General features: G+C 36.5%; 1 protein-coding gene across 5 annotated transcripts in view; it reads right to left on the reverse strand.

The window, feature by feature from the left end:
• The window catches only part of THEMIS (thymocyte selection associated), a 206592-nt gene that overhangs the window by 59225 nt on the left and 126488 nt on the right, over positions 1 to 20879 (reverse strand). For all 5 annotated transcript variants that reach the window (XR_003793697.1, XR_003793696.1, XM_029223750.1 and 2 more), the window contains one exon: positions 4151 to 4304. Coding sequence is in view for 3 of the 5 variants with exons in the window: in XM_029223750.1 (XP_029079583.1) it covers positions 4151 to 4304 (154 nt within the window). In the remaining 2 variants the exon portion in view is untranslated. The remainder of the gene's footprint in view (positions 1 to 4150; positions 4305 to 20879) is intronic.

Raw genomic sequence — 20879 nt, forward strand, 5'->3', positions numbered from 1 at the left:
ATTTACCATAATAAGAATGTCCCTAAATGTCGTGAATCATTTCTATGTGGGTCTTACTTACAGGTGAACAACAGCGCCGTGACTCTATGATATCAGAATAGGCCATGTAATCACATGCTTTCAGAATTGACAGGGCACAAAAATTTCCTGGGGTACCTCTTATTTTGATGAGGGAAATATAACTCAGAAAAATAAAATGGCCTGTGAAAGACTGCACATCTAGGATGTACAGAGCTGGGACTAGACCTTATGGTACCTGCTTTTGTTTTCTGGCCCAGGGGTCTTCTCACTACTTGACAAGTCTAATTAATGGAGGATGAGTCTAAAGATGTAAGAATAATTAGAATATAGTAGAAGCTTCAAAAGCAAGGAAATTCCATTAGAGAATGTTGATCAGGAGAATATAAAATTTACTAAGTAGAGAACATTTATGTAGAGTAAAACCAAATAGGTAAATTTTAAATGATTATCCTTTCGGGGCTTCCCTGGTGGCGCAGTGGTTGAGAGTCCGCCTGCCAATGCAGGGGCCATGGGTTTGTGCCCCGGTCCAGGAAGATCCCACATGCCGCGGAGTGGCTGGGCCCGTGAGCCATGGCCGCTGAGCCTGTGTGTCCGGAGCCTGTGCTCCGCAACGGGAGAGGCCACAACAGTGAGAGGCCTACGTACCGCAAAAAAAAAAAAAAAAAAAAAAAAGATTATCCTTTCTGGCAAAGATCGCAGTTTCTAGATAGACACATAAAGAGGAAAAAAGAAAACGGCCTTCTATTTAGCCAGTCAGATCACCAGAAGCAATCTCTGCAATTAATGTGTGACCTACATAATAATCAGATCCTTCTCACAACTAAATGATAATCCTCTGATACCAAATGACTTTGGCTAAAGGAAGTCACCTTGCCCACAGTCATGCCCCCTTCTCAAAGGCAGCTGCTACCAATGATCGACTGAAGCAGGGGCTATAAAAACCTGGTCCCCTCGCCTTAATACAAGACAACTCTGAAGAGCCACGCCAGCTCCAGAGCTCCCTGTGTGATCAGCTGAGGTCTTTCTTGTGACTCTATTATGATTTCACTTCTCCCTCTGTTCAGACCTGCTTTCGTTCCTCTGCCTTATGTGTTGTTCCTGAGAGTACTTCTCAATAAACTTTCCACTTGCAAGTTCATCCTGGGAACTGGACATAAAACAAACAGCTTAAAACAAACATTTGCACTTAACACATGTCATCTACCAACAATAGCACTGTCACTGATTAAACAGGGAAGCTCTGTGCTCTTCCTGAGCTACTGCAGCTGAGTTAAGGAGGGGAAGGGGTCCATTAGGGAGGCTCAGGGCTTCCATGCCTCTGCACAATTGTATTGTTTCTTAGACTCAGAGGACTCAGTGACTCATCTCCAAAAGATTTCTAATCACTTCCCATATCCATAGAATTCATAGAGGAAATTCCCAAGAGGATACAGGTTCTCAAAGGAAAAAAGTACAGACAGAAACTCAGAGACTGCAAGAGCCACATCAGGTGGTCACAGCCAGCACTTTGCAAAATATACTGTCAGGAAGCAAATTTTTCCTTGGCCATCAACTCATAAATATGCAGAAGTTAATTAGCATAGCTATGATTCAACTGGAGTTTATTATGTACTATACTAACTTTAACCTATTTTATCTAATGTAGTTGTCAAAATAGCCTATGGTGTAGCGCTATTACTAACCCAAGTTTACAAATAAAGAGATAGAGACACGGTACACAGCTGGCGAGTAGGGGAGCCAAGGTTTAAACCCAGCAGTCTTAAGTTCAGACTCCAAAAGTTAACCACTTAATCATCCTACTTTTAAAGAACTGTTCGTTTAGTAATTTATGGACAAAACAACGTGCAGACTTAATAACAATGTTCCCCAAATAAGACATGGGCCTTGTTGAGTAAGCAGAGTGAATCAGGGACCCAGAGAGGAAGGTCACCCATGAGATCTGGTGAAGCATTTTCACCAGCTTCTTAACTGAAGAGGAGCTGGGAATGACAGCACCAATCCGGAGGTAGAGTTTCCTGTGCTCCTGGCTTCAACAGAGCAAACTCTCATTAGATAACATGTGTTCAGCCATTTACAGCGAATCTTCTAGTTGTCTACGGAGGATTTCAAAATGAAGACTTCCCTTTAGTATAATTATTAGATACATATCTGAGATGGTTCCACTTCATCTAACTGAAAGAATAAGGTCTGGGTGTCTAGAAGGAGCAAAACTGGAGATGCAGCTCCCCTGTCTTAATACGTTTTTTTTGTTTTGTTTTGCTTTGTTTTCTCTGTGATACGCCACAGAGCCTCTAAAACTGCCATTTTCATCCAAAGAGAATTTAGGAAATGACTGACTTATGTCTCAAATTTTAAAAGAGGAGAAAGCTCAGAAAGAGTATGATTTGCTTATCCTGAACTCCAAGGTGGTTAATGAATATTCACAGATGAGCTATCCATTCCAAGTACAGTAAATGTTAAGTACAGATCAAAAGAGGTTTTGTTAATGAAGAAAATATATAATATTTCACAAGAAAAAAATGAATTTTGAAGAATTATATTTCTGCTTTACTTTTGTATTTTTATGTATGGAATTGTCATTCAATTATAACTCATAATGAAGATAGACTCTATAATTTATTGTAATTTCAAATGGGAAAGCAAGTGAAAATATTGCCCAGATCCACATACTAGGTAATTTTTAAATAAATGCACGTTGAAATTAATGTAAGAAAGGAGATTTCACTTTACTCTCTTGAGTAAAGTTAGTAAGTCTTACTACTAACCATCACTACTAAGTGATGGTTAGTAGAACCATCACTTTAATTTCAGGTCCTCTTTTTTTCTTAAACCATCACTAATAGGCAATAGGTTCAAAGCAGTTTCTGCCCTGGTCTGTAACATACTCTGCACTATTCATTCAGAGCGCAAACTTGGGGCTGTCACATAGCATCCCAGGAAGATGCACACACAGGGGAAGATCAGATAATAAGTTTTCCTATGATTGAAACAAAAACTTTGATCTCAGCAATTGTATTATCTGGTACCTTTTAGGATCCATAATCTTAAGGAAAAAATAGTTTCCAATGAATTAATAACAGCCTGAGACTCAACACAGTGCAGTAATCTTCACTGCAGTAGTTGTTTCTTTTATAGTCACACTTGGTTAGTATTTGAAATTTGGAGGAATTGCAATATGCATGGTTTTCAAAGCCCTTTACAGAATTTCATTTTTATCATTCAGAAAGAGTCAATGAAAAGGCAATAAGAAAAGCTCTATGGGATATTTTTATAGGAGTGTCAGAAGCCAGTAAGTTAACTACATGAAAGAACACAAATTGTACAGAGTTTCAGCAGAAACACTTTAGAGACTTTATATGTAGTATTTTGACTTTTACATGCCCTGGGAGGAAAAAAGAGTGCTGGCTACAAAATCAAATAAGGAGGGGAAAAGAACAAATCATATGCTTAAGAATAATTACAGTTTCAACTTATCTACAAATGAAATGTGAAGTTTTAAAGATAAAGTATAATGAAATTGAGCTTCTTTGGTGTGTTTAAAATATTGCCAAGAAAGAAAATTCTCATTTCCCGTGCTAACTCATCCAAGATTTCCACAATATGGAAGTTAGTCTGGGTAGCTTAATTGAATGATATCAACTTCTCCACAAGTCCATTTTCTCTTGTTTTGCTTTTAGTAGAGATGAAAAATATCAGATCGCCATCTCTATAAACTAAACTATTATAATTCAAGTCTGCATTAGGTCACTCATCTGACACTTTTAAAATTAAAAGCATCTCAATTATTTTGACATCTTCTCAAGCCATTAAACCTTCTTGTTAATTTTAGCAAACATTTAAACATATTACTGTCATGATAATAAAAGCAACATTAAAATAGAACACTTCCTTGGCCATGAAAACCATAAATGAGAAGAAAAACCTAATAACAGCAAACAATGAACAGACCTATCATCAATATGAGTGCTTAATACTATGCTTCACTTATAACTAAATTTCAGTGAGATTCGCAGGTCAGGTCCATCACTTTGACTATGTCATATATTCCAAATAAAATGGCAGTAAGAAGCTGTACATTGCGCATCTGTCATAAAGGCAGTTAAAGCCAATATCATGTGGCTTAACGGACCTGTGGTTGCACTGGTGCCTGCTACTGCAGTTTTCCCAGTCTTTCTCTTCTCTTTCTCCAGATCAGCCAAATCATTTTGACAACCAACTGGTACTTTGGAATCCAGGCCAGCTTGACTTGAGTGCAGCTTCTTGGATCTGTCTACATGGAGACTCTGAAATGACATAGGCCGGGTGATTGATTTCACAAGTAAATTATCAGTCCAAACTAAATGTTTCCCAGAGGTAGGACAAGGATAAACATTTATCATATGGCAAGTTATTTCTGTATATCTGAAACAGAACATTCTATATGTCAGAGTGAGTTACAGATTATATCTTCATCAACCTATTTTGGTAATCTAGGTGTTGAATTTTTTAGGCAATCTAAGTGACTAAAATAAGAAGTCATCTCAGACACAGAATATCATCTTCAGAGACCATTTGTGTATATTACTTTCTTCTTGTGGAGCTTATAAAATATTTTTATTTACAACTTTTTCACTCAGTTTTTATTCTGATAGTTTAGTAATCCAGCATTTCATTACATATTACATAATTATTTATTATATAATGAACAGGATTCATTTTGTATTATCTGTACCTTTTATATTATAAAACTAATCATAATATTTACTTTAAAATAACCCACATTTTTACCAGCATTATACAAATTTGATAAAGCTCCTCTAGTCAATTTTAGAATGATAATTCATCCTAACAATGAATTATTAAGGCAAAACATCAATGGACTCTAAAACACATCTCACATATAAGAAATGTCATCGTGTTTGATGTAGTACTGACATATTGTATTCTTCAAAAGAATCATCAGATAGGAACAAACACGAAAGACCTAAAAAGGAAACTGAACTTTCAGCACATTGCTTCATAGCGAAATTCAGAATAGAAGTTTTTCAGTTTGAATCTGATTACAAAATATTCAGATTCAAAAAAAAAAAATTCAGATTCATAGAGTCAAAAGTAGCCAGTGAATTTTGGCCATCCACACTAGCCATTTTGGTTCACTAAAGGATAGCATAATGAACAACTTTCCTTAAGTTTCTCTTACAGACTGTGTACAGCATTAAATTCATTAAATATTCATTAAAAGCTTGAATCAAAGGCTTTTAAAGCTTGGAAAGAGCCAATAAGGAAATTAGGGTCCAGAATGATTAAACAATTTACCCAAATTAATAGAATGAACAGTGCCACGCCTCAGGGATATGTCTCCCAACCCTTAGCCCAGTGCTCTTCCCATCACTCTGTGATCCATTTGTTCATTTATTCATTCAATGTGGTGGACCAGTTGCACCCATGGCCCCAATTCTTCACTTCTCTCTGTATACATGTCCTTTCTGTGTAATCTTGCAGTACCCTCCTACTGTTGACTTTTGACTTGTCCATGTGATTTTTTCTGGACCAACGGAATATTGACACATGTGACACAGAGAGTTGAAAGATGCTTGCACAATTGGTTTTGCTCATTCTTGTCCTTCCCCTGTGCCATGAGAACATGCCTAGACTAGTCTTCTGGAGGTCGAGCAGGACAGAAAACAGAATCATGTTACCCTAGTCATCCAAGCTAAGACAACCAACAGCCAGAAGAGACTCAGATATTTGGGCAAACCCAACCCAGATCAGCTAAAACTAATTCAGGTCAGCTGAACCCCAGAGCCTCATGAAAAATGTGTTTTTTACTGGGTGCCACTAAGTTTTTCTGGTGAGTATGCAGCATTGCGTGGCAATAGATAACTGGCACATCCAACAACCATTTATATATAGTATCCCAGATACTAGGAGTATTGTGAGAATATAAACATAAATATAACTTAGTCTCTAAATTGTTCAACTACAATTTCTTAAACTGTTTAAGCAGAGAATTAAGAGTGTGGTAAGTCATTTGTAGATAATTCTCAAATTCCTTCTTAAATGACAAAAGATGGAATCCTGACGGTACTACCAGGGACAACTCAAAAGATCAGAGTTTGAATGTTGATATTAACTAGAACTAACCCACTACGCTTGTTTACATTTGACTCATCCACAGCCCACAGAAAGCTAAGTCCATCACTTGATATGAATTTTTAAATTTATTGTCAAGCATGTACTATCACATAGCTTTGAAAAAAAATACTTTTCCTGATTTTGAATTAGATACTTTGGAAAAAGTATTATTATTTCAAGTTATTAGATGAGTATTAAATCATAGTTTCTCAATACTGAGCAATAAACTAGATTAAAGAAGGAATGTAGCTTCCTGCTTTTTCATACCAAATTCAATTGATGATATTAAGTGAGGAATTGAATGATATTAAGTCAGGAATTGAAATGTTAGAAAAAGTTCATGCAAATTATGTAATTTATAGTATATCCCAGACTTCAGAGAAGAAACGCAGAATTTAAATAAAATTGTTAAACCTGAAAGCTTAACATGAAAGGTTGAGGAGAGAAAATGAACTCTTGGTCAGAATGGATCAAGTATTGCAAAGGCCTGGTGTTTCTTGGTGCAAACCTCTGGCAGGTTGGACATTTTATTTATTTTTTCTCTCCTTTTTTTTTTTTTTTCCTTTTTAACATGTTTATTGGAGTATAATTGCTTTACAATGGTGTGTTAGTTTCTGCTTTATAACAAAGTGAATCAGCTATACATATACATATATCTCCATATCTCCTCCCTCTTGTGTCTCCCTCCCACTCTCCCTATCCCACCCCTCTAGGTGGACACAAAGGACCGAACTGATCTCCCTGTGCTATGTGGCTGCTTCCCACTAGCTATCTATTTTACATTTGGTAGTGTATATATGTCCATGCCACTCTCTCACTTCGTCCCAGCTTACCCTTCCCCCTCCCCGTGTCCTCATCTCCATTCTCTACGCCTGTGTCTTTATTCCTGTCCTGCCCCTAGGTTCTTCAGAACCATTTTTGGTTTTAGATTCCATATATATGTGTTAGCATACGGTATTTGTTTTTCTCTTTCTGACTTGCTTCACTCTGTATGACAGACTCTAGGTCCATCCACCTCACTACAAATAACTCAATTTCATTTCTTTTTATGGCTGAGTAATATTCCATTGTATATATGTGCCACATCTTCTTTATCCATTCGTCTGTCAATGGACACTTAGGTTGCTTCCATGAGGTTGGACATTTTATAATATTAGCATTTAATGCTAATATTAGCCTATTAGCATTTCAACAATTAAAAATCCCACTTTGCTAGAGGTAGTCCCCACATTTTGGTCTCCTCTAGTGAAGCTCTGTCAGGCTTTCCAGGCTCTTCTTTGCTTTAGTTATTACAGCCAAGCTCCTGTTCCCAGGCCCTAGTGAGGCAGTCATCTCTTAAGCTACTAACCCTGACATGTTCTCTAATCCTTGTTTCCTTAGCCCTTCCCTCCAGGTCCCTGAGTCTTCAAACCATCTCCAGGTATTGATTTTCTGCTACAATAAAATTCCCATAATGCTCCATTTTTTACTGCCAATTGCTCTCCACTGAGCACCAGTTCCCTGCCCCACCCCACCTCCCACTCTGCCCCCATCTCTCTCTCCCTCTCTTCTCTCCTATCTCTCAGATTCTTCCACTGTGCCTTTGGAAATTTCACCGCATACTTAACTTTCTTTCAGAACATTTCCTCTACCTTCCAACCTTGACTAAAATTCCACTCTCCACTGAGGACAGCACTTCTGTTGCAAATGAAGATGGCTGCTTATTCCTCAACACCCTAGATACCCTCAGGCTGATGATACTCTGGCACCTAGTGCTGTCCATTGCATCCTTAACTCCTTTCAAAAAATCCCTGCTGCTTTGACATTCTTGCCATCTAGCTATGCACTATCTCCTTTATTGTTGGTATCATTTACCTACTAATCTCTAGTCACAATTCATCCTTCATAAAAAGACTGGATTATTGTTTTCTCTTCTAGCCCCATGATCCTGAATGATGTTCACATCTACACAAACATTCCATTCAACACCTTGACTGGATCTCCTTATTACAAATGAACTTTTCATTTCTCTACCTTAGCCTTTCACGCCCAGAGTCAAGTCTGAAACCTGACATAACCTGAACATTTTCCACTTTCAAAATCACTAAATGTCCTCCTCTCTCACCTAATCTCCTGTCCTCAAGTAGAGTGTCTCTCTCTCTACTACAGCGAATGCTCTCACTTCCTAGAGTGCTTTCACCAAGACTATACTTGGATCTCATTGGGACCTCAGATCCACTAGTGTTCTAGAATCTTTTCCTATTTTTCTCTACATAGCATCCATCCTAGTTCTAAAACTTAAGTCTGGTCTGTAATCTGTCAGACTTTACCTTTTTCCCATCAGCAGTATATGCTGTGTCTAGTCACCTCCTTATGCTTGGCTTCTGACCAATCATTCTTAGTCTTTTTTGCTGGTTCAACCTCCTTTACCTAAACATTGACTGTAAAAGTTTCTCAAGGTTTTGTTACTGACCCAGCTTTCTTTTTACCACCCCTAGGTAATCCCAACAATCACGTGGCTTAATTTACCATCTACTGTGTATGTTTATGATTCCAGGGGTGGGTGGGGAGAGATTTATGAAATGGGATGAGGCAGGGGTTTGTATGCCGTGACAAGCACTCTGGACTCCAATTCTAATGTCCTTTAGCTCTACAATCCCACCCCTCTCCCCTCCTGTCTTGTGGCTCAGCTATTTCATTTGCCTAGAACTTTGTTCACTAACTCTTCTTCCTTAATTTTACTAAGTCCGGGGCTCCTACAAGTTTCTCCTCAGCAATTTTCACAAATGCAATTAAATAATACCTGGTTTAATGTTTAGTGTCTATCTTCTGATTAAAATAGAAATCCACTGAAAATAAAGACTATGTCTTTCCTATTCACCATTCTTAGTCCCTATTTCAGCATTTAAATATAGTAAATATTAAATAGCTATACATTAAATGAATGAAGAAATGCATGAATAATATACAGACTTAATTTTTATGACTTTTAAAGAAAAAGAGGCCAGCTTATCAATGACCAATACATAGTCACATGTTCACATGTTAGGAGTGATAGCCACTCACTCCTAACAGTAAAACTTATTATATAGTCGAAAGGCACACACATTTTTAACTTCTTTTATCCATTAAAAAAACACATCACAAATCCCATGCTTTTAAATGAATTCATTGCTGCAATCATTGCAAACACTATGGTTATGTAACATCCCATATATATGTCTGATTCAAGTTAGACTGGTTACTATCTATGGAAATTATAAATCAAATAATGGTGATGCCAGGGAAAGTGAGAACTTAAGAACAGACTGTGTATACACATATTCCTGAGGCATGAGATTGTGGCCTGATAATAATAGAAGCAATAAAACCCTCTGTCAGGCACTGCTGCAGTGATGTCAAGCTTTCAACCTGAAGATCAAGTCCATAGAAAAATGAGAAAAATAAGATGTGTGCAAAGAATAGAGAGGAACACAGATAAATTTGAACTGGCAGGCCTCGGACCTTTGTGACCACTCTATAGTACTTGAAAAATAGATCCTGTTCATTTTGTGTAATTTCCATTTAACTTGTCATTAGAAATGAGTCACTAACATCCTGTCTGCTAATATAAAATGACTATTAAATTATTTTTCATGTTATTCTTGGCTTGGAGTTTGAGTACGGCTTTTAGTGTTCCTGCTGAAAGCAATGATCCAATTACAAGGTACTGGATATTTTCCTCATGTACAAAGAAAGGAACAAATAAACACTGCCCCAAAAAAGTCAACCTAGATGTCTATGAAAAACATTGAAAGACTTTTTCAAATCTATCTTTCATCTCATACCTCAGGCCATGTTGCTGGGTAAAAATTACCCTTTTCCAAACAATTTATTGAGATTCCCAGTTCATGATTACATTCACTTTGTGTCTTTTCTCCCCAAGGGCAAATAAGGTTTGCTTTTCAAACTTAGAAAGCCATATAGGGACTGTCTTGGCCCAGGGACTAAACATCATCCTCATTTAAAACGACATGAAGTATCCCAGATAATGTACTTTACTTTTTACTTTGCAAAAAGTCAATCACTCTCCTAACAGACTAAAAAAAGTGACCTCTTTCTCTGCTTATATAAACAACTGCTCCTTTCCACTGCCTGTACTTTTTCATTTCAGAGTAGTGAACTCAAGGGATAGCTGAGAAGAAATTTCAAATGATATTCAGGAAAAAATTTCTCATGAACTTTCTTCCTCAGAATTAAATTCTACTTAAGACAAAAACAATAGTAACAATAATTCAGAGCCTATACATTAAAATAAAGGATCAAAATCCAACCACAAGAAATACAGGTTTGCTGTGCACAATCAAATTATCATTCCGGGAGAACATGTAATCCTCTATATAGTCTTTCTAATGTGTGTGTGTGTGTGTGTGTGTGTGCACGCATGTGTGTGTTTGCATGTGTTTTCTGTTTTGCTTGTTATATGGTTGAATCACCATAAATAATTTAGAAGGTTATCAAGTGGTTTAGAAAAAGTAATAAATTCTCATTGTGCACTATACAGATTCAATTAAATGGAGGCAAATGTTTGGGTTTTTTTCCTGAGGAAAATATTTAAACAAGCAAGACTATAAACTGAAAAATAATCTAAAATTCATCAATCCATATAAATAGTCCTCTCTTTCAGACAATAATCTGAGGCTTCACACAATTATCCATGTATACAAATTAACTGCCCTTTCTGCAAAGAAAACATTCTTCATACCAATTGAAAGAGACTGCTTTTGAGCTTCCTCCGCCCAATTCCAAAGACAAGCCACCTTGGACACCGTTCCTGTCCCTTCCAGCCTTAGGTTGTTTGCGGGCAGTGGGTGGGAGGGCATGGGGGTTGCCCAGGCCTGTAGTAGGCAGGCCTCATTTCTTCAGCCCATCAGAAGACCATCTCCACCTTTCCCATTCCCAGAGCTTCAGGCTGTGGCCTTCCTGGGTGAGACCCTTTGCTGGCATCACTTACGCTCCTCAGCCAGGGCTCTTCCCCCCTCAACCATGCACACCTTCTTCTTCCGTTGGGATCACACTGGCCGGGCTCTGAGCTGGCGACTGACTGGGGGCCTCAGCAACAGTCCCAGGTGCATGCATGTGGCTTGACACTTAGATGCTCTTGCACCTAATTGTGATTACCAGGTGGGACCAAGCCCCCTTTTCCCAGCCTGCTGCATGTATCATCAGAAGCTCAGACATTTAAAAGAGTTGGGGTTTTCTATTTGCCTTGCCCTTTCCTTTGGGTCAGAGAAGAGACAATTGGCCCACGGAAAAGAAAGATGCCTGTATCTGCTTCCCTGATAAGAGATGAGAACCTTCCATCTCTGCCCTTCAAGGACCTCCTCTTCCTGCTAGACTTGCTGGGACAAGATCCAAAGAAGACTATCCCTTTTGGAACTGTGATTAGAGATCTTATCACCCATCATACATCATACATCACAGATTATATGATGTTTTCTGGGAAAGAAGCCCTTCATTTACTATTAAGCCTACTTTAAACCTTTAAGCCTACTTTCAAAGACCTGTTTCCAGAACATATTATGTACTAAAGGAAGATATTATAACTACTCACATATTTCAGTTGCACTGTTCTCTCTTTGCTGAAAACTGGCAACTAGACAATTTGACATCTAGAAGTCCCACCATCCTGATGTGACGTTGATTTGGCCGCTGCCTTGGGAAAAATCAAATCCTAGCTTCAAATGCAAGAAGAACGCAATATAATCACACACCTTGATTGAAAGAAATTTAAGAATTTTCCTCCAGACTCTCAGGGCAGAGAACCTCTTTACACTGTTCTGTCAAGCTCAATTCAATCTACTTCTTGCCACTCTAATATTCTATGAATTTAGCCAAAGATGAAATGGACACTTGAGGTAAATGCTTAACCAACATATCTTTATTTTAAAATAAGGTCAGAAGAGACAGCTAACCTATACATTTGTTATTCTTAAGGAAATAAATGAGAAGTCTGGCTGCCCTCAAAGATGTTTGCCTCATTAGATAATGGACAATTGTGCAAAAACTTTTGCTATTTTAGAGCTGCTGTGACAAGTGCATCCCCTACAAAATACCAAGGTTGCCTTACTTATAGCGTTGCTGTTATGAACACGGGAATAGCTCTTTGTGTATAAATAAATTTTCTTCTTTTTCTTTATTTTGCCTTCCTGAAAATTTTAAAAGTATTAATTTACATGGTTATTATTTATAACTTTCACGGCTCCTATCTTAATTGGAAAATCTTAACTCTTAGACTCTGTAAGGGTAATTTGTGGCCAAAGGGCAGGAAAATTAATCTTAATTTGAATTGGAGAACAGAAATTCCAGCAACATAAATTATGTGACACACTTTTTTTGTTTAGATTAGTTTTTGGTGAAATTAGTTTTGAATCAGTAGACATATGAATAGCATTTGAAAAATGTCCAGCAGAGCAATGCTTGCTGCAGATGGCAGATGGGAACTGCAGTGTACCATATAATAGTTCTGTATCTATAAAAAGAATTCTAAATTCATTTCTTAAAAATTACATTTGAAATCTTTTTAACCTTCTGGGTGTTAGAACACAGACTTTCACATGAGTCTCTGAAAGGCATCCATCCTGGCAACCTGATTTAAAGCACTGCTATACTATTATTTGAGCTAGCAACAATTTTGTTGAGTACAATTTACTATTTCTTCAGCTATTTGCATTATATGAAATGTTAAATGGCATTCTTGCCATCAAAGTGTTGCTAAAATGTAAAAATCCCCTGCTATCGTGAACAAGAGACCAACATAGGATGTAGTCCTTAAACGCTGCTTCCCACCTCCTCACCTCAAGCCTGGCAACATTCCTTTGAAACCCTTTCCCATGAAGGCTGCCTTTCTGACCTCTTTCTACTCACACACCCTACTCCCCAACCCCTTTATAAAGCATTGTCTGGCACCACCATCCAACAACTTCTCTAAATTTCTACACAGTCCTGGCATGACCCTTCCATCATATCCAGGATCCTCTCCCACTTTGCTCACAATGCCCTCTTCAGTTCCTGTCCTGCTCTTTGCCATCCCTCTACCAGCATGACGTCAGAGGACTTTCATGCTCACACCTCTGTGGAACTTTATTTTCTACTCTTTTTTAACCTCTTGTAAGTACAGTCAGAACTTGGACTTCATTGTTCCTCAGAATTTCTCCATCATCAAGATCTTGAGTTCTAGCACTCTCTTCTGTGCTCACACTTGCTTAGTTAGCCCTGTTCTTTCCTCTCAGTCTTCAAGTCACTTCACTCTATCAGCCTCCTCCTTGCCTCACTTGTTTTCCTACCCAAGGGGTCCTTAGAACCCACATGTTAATAGTTTTCTCACTGTGGTTGTGAGATTCTCATTTTCCATTCCACTCTCTTTGCCAATCCCTAATAGTCACTTTCTGTTCTCTCACTCACAAAGAGGTAGCTCATTGCTGGTTTTAAAAAAAAAAGTCTTATAATTTTCCTATTTGTCTCTGACATAAGTTCATGTTGCCTGGTGACATCGGGTCCTCAGTGTTGCTCAGTAATCTGAGGATCTCTGCTTCAGTTCCCTGTGAGGCATCCATAGATGATGTTCCAAAATCTTTTCCTCCTTTATCAAGCTCACAGTTGCAACCTGGCATTCCTCAATCATAGGGCGTTATGTAATCACTTAACTTATTGATATCATGGCCATCTGAAATCAATTTCCACAGCTTTCTTGTCTTTTCTTAGAAAGTCACTTAATCTCTTCTTCTTTCTGACTTACAAAGCATCCTGCCCTCTTTATAAAGTAAGTGCCTCTTCCTCTGACTGTGACCCTTTCTCTCCCACTTTGCCCTTGACTCAATTACTCTGCCCACTTCTACTGTATTCTCTGACTCTGCCTCTCCATTTCTTCATTCATTTTCTGCCAAACTTTAGTGAGAGTGATCTATTCTTACTGCTCCTTTTCCTTCCCTCCCACTTACGTATTAACTGGTATTTACTGCATGGAATCTGGTTTCTGTTCCTACCACTTGATTTAAAATATTTTCACGACTAACTTTCTAATCATCAGTCCTAAATCCCATGGCCTTTATTCAGACCTCGTGGTTCCTGAGCTTTCGGCTGCACATAACTGTTAACCACCTCACATTTTTTTAATACGTTTTCCCCTCGGTCTCCAGAAACACTGTACTCTGTTGGATCCTCGTTCACTCATCTCTTTCTCCATCTTTTCTCTTTCCTACCAGCCTCTAAATCAGTGATCTCTAAACCATTCTGATCACGTGTTCATAACAAAAAAAATTTAAGTATAAAACATAAATTTGATGCATGTGCCAATACATAAAAGTACATATAGTTATGTGTATTTACTCTACTAATGCATCATATGCATTATAAAACTCAAAGTAGAAACTTTAAAAATAATAAAGTTGAAATAAAAATATTTTAAGCAAAATTTTATTTCATTTATTAATAACACTGAGAAAAATGATTGAATAGTTTTCATTATTTTCTAAATCTTGGTTTAATACTTTGTGTTATAGCAATTCAACTGTTTCCTTCACAATCCAGTTGATTTATAAACTGAGTTTAAATGGTTAAACTGAGTATAAACCACAGAAAATGATGCTTCACAAAAATACATTGATCCGAATGGGAAAAGTACATTGTTAATCGCTCTCACTAAATCATGAGGCATATTTTTCAACAATGTCTACTAATTTTGCAAAGATAATGTTGAAGTTAGCTAGTAACACCCTATCTTCCCTAATGTACAACTGTTTTTTAAAAACTAAACAGATTTGAGTTGATAGTTAATTAATTAATATTTTAACTATTGTGTTCAAAACCCACTGAAATTCTTTGGAAGAATTAGTAAATGGTTAAAAATTTTGTTTCTAAGTTTTTAAAGTTTGTAAGATGAGAGGTTTTATATGTTGCACATTGTTTTCAGGAATGAAAGCACATAGCATTCAGGAATATTTCAGAACAATACACTTTTAAAATCTTCATTATAGACGATTCTTTTATGACAGTTATTTTTTGTCCTTTTAATTGAAGGGCCAGCTCAATTGTGAACGTGTGTGTGTATTCCTCTAGGTTACAGATTACTGACAGGCACTTGGAGTCATGGATTAGGTAGGCAAATTTGAACACTTGACTTTTGTAAAATAAATCTTAATACTAATAATCTTCAATTTTGGAAAAACTAATTTGTCATAATTTATAAATAAATCTTTATATGGCACAAGAGAATGTCATAATTATTCCCCACCTCACAAAGTTTAATGAGGATACTACTATATATTTTACTTTTGCTTCTATAAACTAACCATATTCAAAACATCCTGCAGGACTTTGTAAACTTTTGGCTACAATTTCTTTGCTATAGTAACTTGCGTATAATGACACTGGGAATGCATTTCATATGTGGATTCATCACTCTAACCTTCCTGTAGGATCACTTTTAAAACTTCTAGACAAGGCAGCTCCTCTATCAACTAGTTGGACTTTGTTCACCCATAAATCAATGCTTTCACTAAAGAAATTATTAAGGTATAGAATCATGGCTTCTCCAATGCATCAAAAAATACTTTATGGGTTTTATTACTGAAGCACTATCTAGCAAATATAATAAACATGCATGTCAGGAAAACTGAACTCTCTTGCAACTTTATAGAAAATCTCCCTCACTGAGTCATTTGTTTGTACAAATAATAATAATAGCTAACATTTATTTTGTGCTTACTAAGTGTCAGGCACTATTCTATGCCTGTTACATGTATTAGCATAGTGAAATCTTCAGCATTTTTTGTCTATACATCTTCTAAGAGTATTTTCATAAAATGAAATGGTTTTAATTTGTCACCATATTGCTTCTTTGTATTACATTAGTCATTTTTAGGAAGAACTAGTTTACACAATAATATGTAATTCTTTTCTTTACTACTATTGGAAAAACTCAAAAGAGTTAATATTAGTTTTAGTGAACTTTAAATATAATGAAGTACTGGATTTAGAATAACAATTATAAACAGCACTGACTACAGACAATTGTCTTCATATTCTTACTGCTTAGTTTTAAAATATATTGTTAATCACTAAGGTTTCATCTTCTCAGTTGCTAATGTCACATAACACAGTACAAAATATGGTGAAGTTTGTTGTCGCTTAGAGTGGTTGTAAATCCTTATTTCAATCTTCTTGATAATTTCAATTTTTTGGCTGACATCTTGATGGGGATGATTAATTCATCTTTTTTTTTTCCTTTCAATGTGGTTGATGGAGAAATATTAGAAGTGTGAAAATTGTCAGTTCTATTTTTTGTTTTGCTTACATTATAAGTATAATATTTTAATAAATTTATTTACTAAGGTATATAATACTCTCAGAAAAATGCACACATAATGACAGCTCAATAACTTGATACAGATTGGATGCACCTATGTAACCACTACCACCTATGTAAGATCTGAAAATAGAATGTTAATAGCACCTCAGCAGCTCCCTCATGCCCCAACCCACTCACATTTCCAATTCCTCTTCTCCAAAGCTAAACACTATCTTGACTTCTAATATCATAGATTAGTTTTCTTTCTTGTTTGGAAACTTATATACTGTGAATAACAGAGTATATCCTCTTTTGTGGCTGGATTCTTTCTTTTTATCCATAATTTCATAGAGTATACTGTTGTATGAATATACCAAAATTTATTTATGTACTCTACTATTGAAGAACATTAGAGCTGTTTCCAGTTTTTAGCTATTACAAATAATACTGCTATAAATATTCCAATGCATGTCTTTTTGTGCACATATATACACGTTCCTTCTGGGTGCACATATACATACATTTCTGTAGGCACATAATTGTTAGGTCATAGAGGGTGTGTATACCCAGCTTTAGTAAGTAGATCTTGCAAAATGATTTCCCCCATTCTATTCTTATAAGGAGTATATGAGTTTCAGTTTCTCCATATTCTTGCTAAGATTTGGTACTGTCAGTTTTTTTTTACCACTCTGTGATTCTGTAGTGTTATCTTACAGTGGTTTTAATTTACATTTCCCAGATGACTAATGAGATTAAACTGTTCTTCAGTGTTATGTTGGTCATTGTGAAGTACCTGTTTTGTGAAGTAAACATTCAAGTGTTTTGCCCATTTTCTCTATTGTGCTGTCTGTATTTTTGTCATCGATTGGTAAAAGTTTTTTATATACTCTGAATACAAGTCTTTTTTACTATCCCTTATTTATTTTATAAACAGACTTCCTCACTCTGTAGCTTATCTTTTCACTCTTTTAATGGTGTCCTTAGTAGTATAATCTTTAATCTACAGTATTTTTTCTGTAATTTAAAAAAATTGTCCATTTTGTGAGATTTGGTTTTGTTTAAACTGGAAAATACAGTTTTCAAATACCTTGACCGGGTTTATCAAATCTGCAGTGTAGTGCAATTTCCTGAAATCAAGGGTGCCACTGTGTACCTAGGCAGGGTCCCATCTTAGGGATACCCACTCTCTGGAAACAAAAACAAGATCCAGTGGCCAGACTGCTCTATAATTTGAGTTAACAATGATCATCAACAGCTGCTAACTTTATAAAAACAAAACCCCCCAAAACAAAACCCCCCAAAACAAAAGACAACCAGATGTTATATATCTCTTGCTAGAAATACGTAGCACTTTTTATAGAGTAGTCTTTCCAAAAACTCAAATCTGTATCTTTCGAGCTTCAAGATTCAACTATCAATGCACAAGAAAACACATCAGAACATCTTGAAAGGAAGCCCACTCATAGGCAAAGCAATCTTAGAATGTATGACATCTAGAACATATTTCATCTAGAATATATCACATGTGGTAGATCAGGAAAAAAAACCAAACTGATATACAGAAATCCTAAGTGAAGTGTAAGAAATCTAAAAATAGAAGGTTTTGGAAAACAACAAAGGGCCCTAAAATATCACAGTTGATTCCAGTTTCTACACAAGTTGCTCTATGTAACTGGCAAAAGAAAATGCATTTCCACTCCTGCTTCCCAGCAACCACAGGGAAACAATCAGCAAACTTCATGCTGTGGAAAACTATAGAACTAACCCAGTTTCTCCAACAAGTTGAGAAAAAAACAGGAAGAAATCTATAGATTAAAAGAGACTTGAAAACATGTCATTCAATTGCAATGTATACACCTTATTTAGATCCTGATTCAAACTGTAAGAAAACATTTATGAGACAACCAGGCAAATTTGAATTCTAACTTGATATTTTATAACATTAAGGAGTTATTGCTAATGTTTTCAGGTATGACAACGATATTGTTTGTTCTAAGAATCCCTACATTTTAGAGATATCCACTGAAGTATTTGCTGATGAAATTAAGTAAAATTATTTTTTTCCCCTCTCCAAAATATCAGTGGGGCTGAAGAGTGAGGGATATAGGTGAAAAAAAATTTGTCTTGAGTTGGTAGTTGATGAAGCTGGGTGAGGGATACTGGGAAGTTTATTATGCTCTTCTTTCTATGTTTGCATGTACTTGAAATTTTCCAGAATAAAAAGTTAAAAAGTAGTTTGGCCTAACTTGAGATCAGGACAATAATAAACTCATGTACAATGTGAGGACACATGAAAAATATAGTGAATTTCAGAAAATAGGCTATAGTTTCTTAAATCTTCTTATCTCTCTAAAGTTGAGGTTGGTGGTTAGTTCTTGGCCAGGATGATATAGATAGGTGTCCTACAGTCTCAGAGGAGGAGAATTTCAGAGACCTGACTCTACTGCTCTAGGAGCTACACAAGAACTTGCAGTTTGGACAATGTTGCAGGGAGTGGGGGAGGGGTCAGGGAGCAAGGCTGCAATCTAACAAGGCGGAGCGAAGGAATAAAAATAGGCTGCCTGGTGGCGTGTTCAAAGTCAACAATGGGGATCACGAGAGGCACCTCGAAGAACAAAAACTAGCCAGACAACTTCTGAATCAGGCGACACTGCGTTCAAGAGGCCCTGTGCTGTAGACTAGGGACAATCTGCCTTGCATATTGAGAGCCTCGGAAAGCCCTAAATGACAGTCACCAGGGCAGCTCCTCTGAATGGTAGGCATTAACAGGTGATGAAGCTGTTTCTTACATGGGCAACTCTGTGTCACCTGCTCTAAGATGTGGAACATAGAGATGTATTTATTTCATGATGATCAGTGTTTCTCCCAAGGGACTCCAGGAAAATCAGCTAGTATGCATTCTTCTTGAAGATTTTTGGGGCACTAATCTTCTAGACATTCATCAAACTGCATACAATCTTGGTTAAAGAAATAATCAGTTAGTCCAATCATATAGATCTGGACCACCCCCGGAGGATTTGTTAGTAACGCAGACCAGATCCTCCAATATGGCCAGTTCACCATTCATGATGGCATTTGTTCTTGGCTAATTATAGTGAATAAAGAGAGAAGAGAAGGATGTTTGGATCCAGGTGCTTTTCTACCTATATCTGAAATTCTCACTTAAAAAAACCCCTAATTTAGACATATCTCTTTTGATATTTCAGTAATTCTTGTCTAAAGTATTATACTGAGAGGAAATTAATTTTACTATGTATAATTTTTACACTGAGTGGAGAGACCTTAATTTCATACTAAGAAAATATTGAATATGGAGTACAGTTAACATACACACACCCATACATGCATACATATGTACCATATGAAATTCTACAGAAAATGCTTCAATTCACTTTCACATTACTCTGAAGAAAGAGAAATTCAGTAGAGAGTAAAATTGATGACAAGGGATATTTAAGAACGATGTATTGATATGAGCTTTATAAAACAAAAATCTAGACCGAGCGTCATATAAGCACTTTTAAAATCTCTACACAAGTACATGATTTGTCATTATCATGTCAAGTTGAAGCTCAGTTGAAAGAGAAGCCATGAACCAAAACTGATAAATGAAACTCAAGTACCAAAAGATTACACAATAGCCTCAAAAGCAAACAAGACAAGAGAGTCTAGGCTAAAGGCTCATCATTATGATTCAGACCTATGTTCAGATTACTTTTATTACTTGCTTTTTATTTATTCCTCTATATTCTTCTTGATCTCTAATGCAATTGTAGTTGTGTATTATATCACCCTTATTGTCATTAGAAGGTTTGTTTCAGTTTCTGAAAATCAGAAAATGATGAGTAGGGAAAACTGAATAACCAAATGGGATAAAAGAAAAATATCTATCAGTGCCTTACTTTTTCATGTCAGAGAAAAAGTAAAAGAGGAGAACAAAAAACAGGAAGGGACTCGCAAACCAATAATAGTGTTTTGGTTATTAATTAAAACACTGCTCAGGGGGTGTTTGATTTAAAATATCATTTTACTCTTTGCCTTACTTCACTCAGTATGACAAGTCAGACAGAGAAAGACAAATATCATATGATATTGCTTATATGTGAAACCTAAAGAAAGGGTACAAATGAACTTATCTACAGAACAGAAATAGAGTTACAGATGTAGAAAACAAATTTATGGTTACCAGGGGCGTAAGGGGTGGGGGAAGGATAAATTGGGAGACTGGGACTGACATATACACACTACTATATATAAAATAGATAACTAAAAAGCACCTACTGTATAGCACAGGGAACTCTACTCAATACTCTGTAACGGTCTATAAGGGAAAAGAATCTAAAAGAGTGGAGATATGTATATGTATAACCGAGTCATTTGCTGTACACTTGAAACTAACACAACATTGTAAATCAGCTATACTCCAATAAAAATTTGA

Source organism: Monodon monoceros, unplaced genomic scaffold (genome assembly GCF_005190385.1).
Source record: "Monodon monoceros isolate NGI ecotype Baffin Bay Population unplaced genomic scaffold, NGI_Narwhal_1 Super_Scaffold_15, whole genome shotgun sequence".
NCBI classification, from domain to species: domain Eukaryota; kingdom Metazoa; phylum Chordata; class Mammalia; order Artiodactyla; family Monodontidae; genus Monodon; species Monodon monoceros.